Source organism: Branchiostoma belcheri, unplaced genomic scaffold (assembly GCF_001625305.1).
Source record: "Branchiostoma belcheri isolate BF01 breed outbred unplaced genomic scaffold, Haploidv18h27 scaffold13, whole genome shotgun sequence".
In the NCBI taxonomy this organism is placed as follows: Eukaryota; Metazoa; Chordata; class Leptocardii; order Amphioxiformes; family Branchiostomatidae; genus Branchiostoma; species Branchiostoma belcheri.
The window spans coordinates 3,316,866-3,326,635 of NW_017802713.1; the positions used below are offsets into that span (position 1 = coordinate 3,316,866).

The window sequence follows — 9,770 nt, forward strand, 5'->3', positions numbered from 1 at the left end:
GTGACCTCCGCAGTGGCGCTAATAAAAGAGGGCGTGAGAACACAACATATTGTGTACCCCGTACCCTGAAATTAAACATATCAAAATTCTGAACCTTGCTTGTGCACCCTACTATAATTTTTAGTGAGTCGAAATGAGTCACTTTGGGGTCCTTAACTATTAGAAATCCCCATAGGGCTAATACTGTGTTGTGCCGCCTTGAAATCTATCCCAGAACCGGAAACTGAATGCTTCGCTTCAATACCTCCCGTCAGCCCTTGCGCGGGTCAGAGGTGACTTCCGGTACCAGTTCACAGTTGCTATAGAAGCTGTTGTAAACAAGGTGGACTGAATTGAAGTTGAGCCCTAAAGTTGTCGGTGTAATTCCCAGTCCACGCCAGTCTGTCAACCATGGTAAGTTTTCTTTCATTGTAACGAGTGTTATTTTGATTTGATAGAGGGCTTTTGGGGGGTGTTCTTGACTTATTACACAGGCATACGACTTTGCTTGTGGAAGGACTGGGAGTCAAGTCATTCGACTGAAGATAGAAAACTAACGTTTATATATGGTTCGTCAACACACCCTTGCCTGCAAAGCTGGTGAATTTACGCCAAAGGGTGGTTACCGCTATGTACAGAAATGAATTTACTTTATTTAGAGGTGTAGAATCTGGCCAGGTGGTAATTATCTACTAGTAATGGTCAGTATACGTAAATTTGAAATAACGGGTGGGTGGGGAGGGGAGGTGTCCTAACTAAGCCCAATACCTAGTCCACATGTAATATACTAATATACATGCCGTTTGTTGCTGTATGTTTGTCCCTTATATTTTGTGACAACCATTCATCCACGAGTATTATAAAAGAAATCATAAAATTATACTATATCACTGCTTAAGTCTCCCAACCCATTCATTTTTGAAAGAGTCAAACAAGTCAATACCCACTGCCTCTAGAAAAGTAAAACCAACTTATGGCTTGTCTATAATAGCATAGTATGTACATGTATCATATGTTACCATGTTTCTCTTACTCTACTCTCTCGTCTGTCATGTATACGTACGTTATAGAGATAGAAATTTAGATTAATAGGACGTAGAACTTCATTTGGTTTTATGCCATTCCTCATGTCTGTCAATGTCTGTTTGCAATTAGCCTTCAGGCAAGAACTTGTAAATAAAGCTATCTAACTAATTACTGTATAAAAACTGTGATATCTTCTAACGGTAGTGTTTCACACTGTAGTTTGACAGCACACAACAGTCATGTCATGTGTTTTTTTTTCTCCCCTGCAGTCTACCGCCCAGGACGACCGTTACTCCTTCATTGCAGAGTGGTACGACCCGAATGCTGCTCTGATGAGGAGGTACCAGTTTCTCTACTACCCCAAGGACAACTCCATTGAAATGGTGAGACCAAATAAATTTATGAATAAAAAAAAAAAATATGCCATGTAATGACAAAAATGTTTTGTAATGTCACTCCGGGCATGTTTTGACGTGTTGTTTTCTGATTGTCAGCCTTTTTGACATCCAGAGTTATTATTTTTTCTATTTTACAGAGGGTGATGCAGTTTATACTGTGTTGTATTTATGTTGTCATACCCACCTGAAAAAACATAATTTCAATGCGATGGGAAATGTGCCAAAATCTCGTGTCTCTAAACAAATTATAACAACATCCATTCCAACATCCGAGTTCGGTGTTAGAATTTTTGAGAGCAGCCCATAGGAAATCTGTTCTAAAAAATGTGAATTATTCTACGTATACTATATCCTATATATATGGAAGCCTGTGTGATATCACAAGGGCCGGAACACCCCCATCGAACCTTGTTGTGGCATGTGTAATATGACAATCATAGTACATGTGATGATGATGATTAATATTTGCTTCCATTACAGTTTGACATCAAGAACCATCGTACCTTCCTGAAGCGTACTAAATATGAGGGAGTTAAGCAGGAAGACTTGTACATCGGCAGCACAGTGGAGGTCTTCTCTCGACAACTGCACTTTGTGGACTACGGAGACAACTTTACTGCCAAGAGCCTCGGTGACAAAAAGGAGAAGTAAGTACTTAGGCCACATTAGGCCACATTTTCAAGAAAAATAATGAAGTGGGCGGGCGAAAAATAAAAATAAAAACAAGCCTAGGCATCCTATTATGACCCAAAATGGTACGATAGGAGCCATGAAGTCAACACACCAGGCTGGTTCAAAATTTAAACAATGAATTTTGAACTTTTAATGAAACCACTGAATTGAAAGATGGAATAACTGTAACAACTAGGAAGAAAAGGACTGTTTTCAACTGTTCAGGGCAAAATATGAGCATTTTGCAGTTGATTCCAGAATCTTTTTTGGACTTTTTTTTTTGCAAATCAGAAAAAAATGAAGTGGGCAAATCCGTTAACCAAGAAATTAAATTGGTGTGGCCTTATAAACATTTAATGTGAAATGCTGTCATGTTTGTCAAGGCTTGAAACAACTTTTTAGAATCCCTTACATGGGGTCTGAACTTTGAAGCCTTTTTTTCTGAGGTTGCCCACTTTGCCCCATTTTGCAAAAAACTTGGTTGCACAACAATATTTTAGTTTGCTGTTGAAACTTGTTGTTTATTCTAGAAAGGTAAGCTGTAAATGTAAGCCAGTCCACACTGTAAAGGTATCGCTCACATGCTGGCTGGTTTCTCCATGATTTCTTATTAGTTATCAGTAATTAACATGATTGAAAATAACGTGGTCCCCATGGGCAGGTATTGGGCCTTGAGCGGACCCAACTCAGGGCAGCCGCGGCCCCATTGGCCAGGTGGTCACCTTGGACATGTAAGCTTAATGCTAATGTTGGGAATGAGGAACATTTTTTTCGGACTGGGAAAAAGCAGCCACCTTGGCCAGGTGGCCAGTTTAAACTGTATTTTGGTCCCTTCAATGTAAAATGCTAATTGTGGTTATGATCTATGATTTCTATACAGTCATGCATACTATTATAGTATATATGTTCAGGATGCAAAAGACCTTAAGCTGTTTCTGCAAATTCTGAAGAGTGTTCATTTCTTTACTCCAGGACCCTGGCTATGATCAAGCCTGATGCAGTGGATAAGATGGGCCTGATTCTGGACATGATCAATCAGAAAGGATTACTGGTGACCAAGGCCAAGATGGTGTTGTTGTCAAGGTAGGTTATTGACACAGGTTTTTATATCGTTCATAGTTATGTGTTGCCTCTAGGACTCGTTACACACCATTGATATAATTTATTTATATTTATTGGTTTATTAATGTATCAACAACAACTTATCTCACAGCCTTGAATGCAGGGCTGAATTCCGATGGTTGTTTACAACTTAAACCATTAATTAATAGTAGGGTAATATACAAATTACAATCATGTCGGAATCTACAGATTGGCCTTGTAATTTATGATAATGAGGACCTTATTCGCATAATCAACGGAACATTATTTGACAGTCGTAAAAATAAACATCATTCGTTGAAGGCATAAGGTTCTGCTTGTTACTGTTAACTTTTTTAATGTTTGAAAACATTTTTTTTCTTTACAGGGCAGAAGCTGCACAGTTCTACATAGAACATCAATCCAAGCCCTTTTTCAAGTAAGTGCTGTTAGGTTAGAATTAAGATTTATCTCGTTTGTCTAACCAGAATTGTTCAATGCTTTGCTAAATGTTTAGAACTACATGTGTATTGAACGTTGGGAGGTTTACAGTTCTCTATAATCATGCTATAATGTGTTAGCTAATGTATTTTTTTCCATCTTTTTTTTAAATTAATGATGTCAAAATGATATCAGGATTGTAGTCTTACACTAAAAAGTCCTTTTAATGGTATACATTTTAATTGCTAATACTAATTTATAAGTAGAACTAGAGATTAACATTTGCAAAGCAAATGCATAATGTTTACCTTCGGACATGGTCTGCACTGTTAACACATTCACATACATGTACTACTAGTATATGGTGACAGGAGCAGAGCAGACCATGATTTGTAACCCAACACCAGTCACCATCGTGACAGACGTCAACAAATCATGTCATTGGTCAGGTCAGAGGGTCACTGTTTGGAGAAGAGGAAGAGGAAGAAACTGAGCAAAAACAATATGTTTTCCTTCGGTAAACATGAATAGTAGTAACTGTTCTAGAAAGCTTTTGAACTGAAAGTCTGTCATGTTTAGTGGTCTCCTGGATTACGTGACTGCCGGACCTGTAGTTGCCATGGAGCTGATGGGAAGTAACGCTATCCAAGCATGGAGAGATCTGATTGGTCCAACCAATCCAAGTGACGCTCGTAGTCAGAATGCACAAAGTCTGAGGGCCAAGTATGGTACAGGTGAGAGAACAATTATAATACACTTTACTTTCAAATGATGATCTAAGGTGCTTAGATGAACTGGCCGAAAGCCCCTGTCACAGATTTATTAGCAAGCTAAATATCTCGGCTGGCTGGTTTTCAGAGTACATTTAGGTCAGCAGTGTTCGGGTGTCAAATTTGACTCAAGTTTAACAGAAATTTTGATTCGTATAGTAAGGTAGGTGTACGAATTTGTCTCCATTCTCTTTGTAATTACATGTAACGATATGATTAGTCAATACTGCAGCTGTGACAATAGCACAAAAAATTTTTCCCATGGTATTGTTCTAGTTCCATTGTTTTTTTATAATGATTATCATGATTGTAATACATGATGACTTTTTTCAAGATAACACCAGAAATGCAGCACATGGATCAGACTCTAAAGAATCTGCCATGAGAGTAAGTACCATCATGGTATTTGTTTTGTTTTGTAGCATTCAGTTATTTATACTTTCTATCTGACCTGAGCTGAACACATGACATTGTACATTTATCCATTTTGTTTTCATGTTCACAGTAGCCCATGGGACTTATTTATAAAACAAAAAATAAGAAGGCTCTTTAATTTATGAAAGGGCTCTAAGTAACCTCGTTAAAGTTTGTGATCACTTACTAGGTAATAAAAAACTTATTATCATGTAATATGTAGTAAGTACATGACATTATTCCTTTCCTTTGCTGATCTACAGTGTATTCCTTTTGTAATGAACTTACAGCATGTTTGATGTGCCAAGAGAAATTCTGTAGAAGTCAGTTTCGTCCTAAATGAGTGGAATGTTCCCTCTTCATTCCAACAGGAGGCTGAGTTTTTCTTCCCCTCTACTGGTCCAGCCCGAGCCAACACAGCTCAGTTCACCAACTGTACCTGCTGTGTCATCAAGCCTCATGCTGTCCTGGCTGGTATGTTATATTGCTCATATAAGACCTAGGAAAAGAAATGTTGTGTTTCCTGTTTCAGTCCTGAAAAAATTAGGGTCGGTAGGTAGGGATTATCTTTTTTTTCTTTTAGACATCAGTGATATCTACATTTGTATATAGGGGCAATTTATACAATACAGTTTATTAACAAAGTAAAACTTGCATGAGGACACTTTTATTTTTAATGTCAATGTTAGAAACTAATCATACAATGTATTTATCAGTCAGGTGTCAGATCATGGAGCTAGAAAAGGTTCATCAGCTTGAAAATGTATGTCCTTGCAGGTGTCCTCCCGTGCATGAAAAAAGTTAAGGGTCGTCAGATTTTTCTAGGGTCGGTCAGGAAACAGGAAACACAATTTTTTTTCCTAGGCTTAAGGCCACATCAATTTAATCATAATCAGTGCAATGGCCAAGTGGGTAGTCTAAGAGTGTTCTCTTGACAGAACTAAGTTAGTGGTTGAAATGTCTGTAAAGTGTAAAGTATAGATATTAAGTTTTTTATTGTTTCTGCCCTTCAGGTCAGACAGGTAAAATCATCCAGGCTGTTGTAGATGCTGGTTATGAGATCTCTGCTCTGCAGATGGTAAGTTTATCATATCATAGGGAACATCTTCCTTCTGTCCTGTGAGAAACATGATGTTATTTTGCTGTCATACTATGTTATGGAGGAGATAATTAAAGTGGGTTGGTGATTGAGATGAGAAAACAACTGGTTGCAGAAGAATTTAAATCTATCAGGCATAAGTTTTATTCACTGTATTTTGTAGTATTAAACAGAAAGGCCAGCATTTGTCCATGAGCAAATTCAGCATATTTCACTCCATCTCTTAGAACAAAACTGGAGTGTTTCAAAAGGGGCATGTGCAAAAGAAGAATATTCCAAAATAACTTCTGCTCAAATTAAAGGACAGTTTTTCCCAAGTTATCCCAGATATATTTTAATTGATAGCTGGGATCATTCTATTGGCATTAGTTGTACATATTTTATTTGGTGTTTTTTTCATGTGACATGATTATGCAAACATTATGAATTATACGAATCAGACTTCTGTGTAGTGAATCGTATTGTCCACTTCCAGTTTCACTTGGAGAGGGCTAATGCAGAAGAGTTCATTGAGGTCTACAAAGGAGTTGTTGCTGAATACAACGTAAGTATAGACAAGTCCTCTTTTAATTGATTACTAAGTAAAATTCTCCCCATAAAAAAAATAAAGGTCGGAGTCATTCTCTATTAAGGTACAGACATTCCTAACACTGTAGGTTATACAGTCTCTAAAATGTACGTACCTTAAGTTACCATTTTGAATAACCCAAATTGAAAGTTAAGGCTAATCTGTAAATTTTTTTCTTCTTTTTACTTGTACATGAGTCTACTCACTGTATCTATTTTTCATGTAAGGCCACACCGTCTTAATTGTATGGATGACATCCTCCAAAGACCCCCAAACTAGTGCTCGCGGGCGAATAAAAAAAAATTCTGACCAAAAATAAAAATGCTACTAAACCACAGGAATACAAAGCTGCCATTGTTAATTGCGTATACGACAGGCCGGCACCTGCTGGCTTTATGTGGAATTTATGAATCGGCACTGTACGTATGTACTGAGGTCTTGAGTCTTGGAGCTTCGGTAGCCTGGGTGCCATCCTCCAGAGTTACAACAGGCTCCGTATGTCGCTAACTGCTATGGACTACGCAGGCCTAGAGCCAGGCCAGAGCCTCGGAGGACGTGATCTTTTTTTTTGAGAACAGGCAAAAATCAATGCACGCGCGGATGTCATCCATAAAATTAAGGCGATGTGGCCTAAGTCAGTGTACTATAAAACAGTGGCAATGAACTATATTGAGTATAATATAGGTGCTGCATATGGCATGTGTATTGGGAATAGGGGATATAGGAAACATTGCATGAATGTTAAGGTCTTTTCTCCCTATGATTTCCCCATACAGGACATGGTGAGTCAGCTGTGTGCAGGCCCGAGTGTTGCCATGGAGATCAGAAGTAAGGACGGGGAGACTCCACAGAGTTTCCGCGAGTTTGTGGGACCAGCTGATCCGGTAAGGTTCTTCTACATGTACTTTTAGTTATTTTATCCCATGGAGATGCATACATGTATTTCAAATGATGTTCCCTTTGCATTATGGAAGAAATACAAAGTAGCTCAAACAGATATTATGTTTGTCATATTTCTCTAGTGCACCCTACTATGATTTTTACCATCAAAACTAGTCACCTTGAGGTAGTGAGGTCCTTAACATAGGGTTGAAAACTGTGCTCTGCTACATTGTACCTTGAATGTGCTGCCGCCACCCTGGAGATACCATTACCAGTTACATGCCCATGCAGACGCATGTATAGTCTACTTTGAATGGACCTATACCATTATTACGTCACAGTTTGTTTACCTGTTCTAAAGAACATTCTAGAACGGTCAGTTAAAGAATAAAGATCATTTCAAAGTTTTCAAAGTAAGGCATGTCTGATTTTTTGCTGCGTCTAGTTGTGTTGACACGGCATTACATGCCGCATGGGTGATTTAGTTGTGACATTAGACGAAAGTAGTACTGTATTAAAAGCCTTATATTAGGCTAACGCTACACAAACACACACCGCGCTACGCACCCCTGTACAATATAAACGTCGATTGACCGGCATTTATTGCGGTAAACAAACTGTGACGTAATAATGGTATAGGTCCATTACGCCAGCCATTACGAACTACATTTTGTATGATATAGATCTGAGGTGCATAAATTTTGCATAAATTACAGTCAGTGTTACAAGTGCATTTTCATGTGTCCAACAGGAGATTGCAAGGCATCTGAGGCCCAGGACCCTGAGGGCCATATTTGGCACAGACAAGATCCAAAATGCTGTACACTGCACAGACTTGCCAGAGGACGGACTTCTGGAGGTACATGAAGTAGAATGATCTACATTATACAGTGCAAACATGCAGTATACATTTTGTACATTGATATCTTCTGGGATGGAAGTTTTGTTTTGGGAGGCACCAATTTATGCTAGGTTTATATGTTTGGGTTCCAGACTTAGAAGGGCTATACTATTACCCTATCAGCCCCACTGTAACAGTGGCACTACCAACTGATCCGGTAAATGGGCCTAGACCTTTTCGGCCGAGCGGTTAGAGCGTCTGGTTATGAAGCTCTGGTGCCCGGGAGGTTGTGGGTTTGAATCCCGGCCCGGGACCAGAAGGGTTTTTACTGGCTCCTCCTGTTTCTTACACCACCATATTAGCTTACTGTGGCTGATTGACCAGCTTTACTGTAGTATGATCGGACCAGTCGTCCTCTACAACACTACTATATTGCATAATATTAATCTTTTACATTGAGTACCCTCTTCAGTGTCTAACATCAAATTTTTAACCCTTTTCAGGTGGAATACTTCTTCAAGATTCTGGACAGCTGAGGAGAACATTCGCTGCTGGAATCTGCACTGTGTGGCTGACTACATCACAATGCCCCACAGTCTTACAGAGGAAAAGCGTTGTTTCATTCTCACTCCAAATTAACTTTTACACATTGACTATTTTTCTGCTTTACCAGGCCATATACTAGTAACTGTCAGATAACTGTTACACATTTACATTTTGTATTATACTATAGAGTTGCTGTAAAAACTTTTGCTCTCATTAAAATAAATTTTAGAATGATTCTTGGAGCCTTAAATGTTAAACTTGCCAATTTGAGACAAAAGTCATGGCTAACATGATGATTATAAATGCCAGATTAACTGCTTATTCAAGTAGATAGCATGTACATACTGATGTACAATGTTGTACATATTCCAGTACACCTTTTGGAGTAATGTATAATTCACTTTGAAGTGATTTTTGGTTTAAAATATAGACTGTAAGTTGTGTAACACAAAACAACACAAATCTGTTGAATGGATGACCAAAAAAACTGAAGTAAGGGTTCAAAAGATAAAGGCACATTTTGGAAGCATATTTTACAGTAGACTTAACTTTTAAAATTCCACACTTGTTAGTTTTTTAAGAAGTTGTCTCAAATTTCGTACCAATTTTCAAACTTTCTTGTGTATTACTGTTAAACCTGTTGGAAAAATATCCTTTTTTAAAGAAAGGCTAAAATAGAAAAAAACAAAGCATTTTCAAATGTCTTCTGTATAGATTTAAGTTAAAGATAGTACATGTGTATGTTTTCCTCCTTTGACATTTTGTGTGTTCAAGGTTAAAGTCAACAATTTTCAGTTGTACAAAATTCCATTTCCAGTCAATAGTGCTTGAAGTTGTATACACAGGAAGACAGAAAGACCACACAAATGTGTTGTTATTACCTAATATGAGGACCATCAAAATTATATCGCAGGAGAGGCTAGTTTTTTGAGAGGATTCTCTCAACCTTTAAAAACAGAAAAGTTGGGTACATTCACTTGTGCCTGAATGATGTATGACATTATTTTACTTGAATAAAGTGGAGAAATAATTTTACTGCCATAATTTTTTTACG

The 9,770-nt window shown here is 38.0% G+C and overlaps 1 protein-coding gene across 1 annotated transcript; it reads left to right on the top strand.

Annotated features, from left to right (window-relative positions):
* Window positions 1–210: 210 nt before the first annotated feature.
* Window positions 211–9,684, top strand: LOC109463805 (nucleoside diphosphate kinase 7-like). Its single transcript, XM_019760673.1, has 13 exons — window positions 211–393; window positions 1,275–1,388; window positions 1,884–2,050; window positions 3,048–3,158; window positions 3,544–3,594; window positions 4,176–4,330; window positions 4,701–4,753; window positions 5,152–5,254; window positions 5,794–5,858; window positions 6,355–6,423; window positions 7,224–7,331; window positions 8,081–8,188; window positions 8,674–9,684. The coding sequence occupies exons 1-13, from the start codon at window positions 391–393 to the stop codon at window positions 8,704–8,706; spliced, it is 1,140 nt and encodes a 379-aa protein (XP_019616232.1). The 5' UTR covers window positions 211–390; the 3' UTR covers window positions 8,707–9,684.
* The last annotated feature ends 86 nt before the right edge of the window (window positions 9,685–9,770 follow it).

Coding starts and splice junctions, on each gene's coding strand:
- LOC109463805 (XM_019760673.1), top strand. Junction 6,424..7,223: donor GAGTTGTTGCTGAATACAAC/GTAAGTATAGAC, acceptor TTCCCCATACAG/GACATGGTGAGTCAGCTGTG. Junction 7,332..8,080: donor TTGTGGGACCAGCTGATCCG/GTAAGGTTCTTC, acceptor TGTGTCCAACAG/GAGATTGCAAGGCATCTGAG.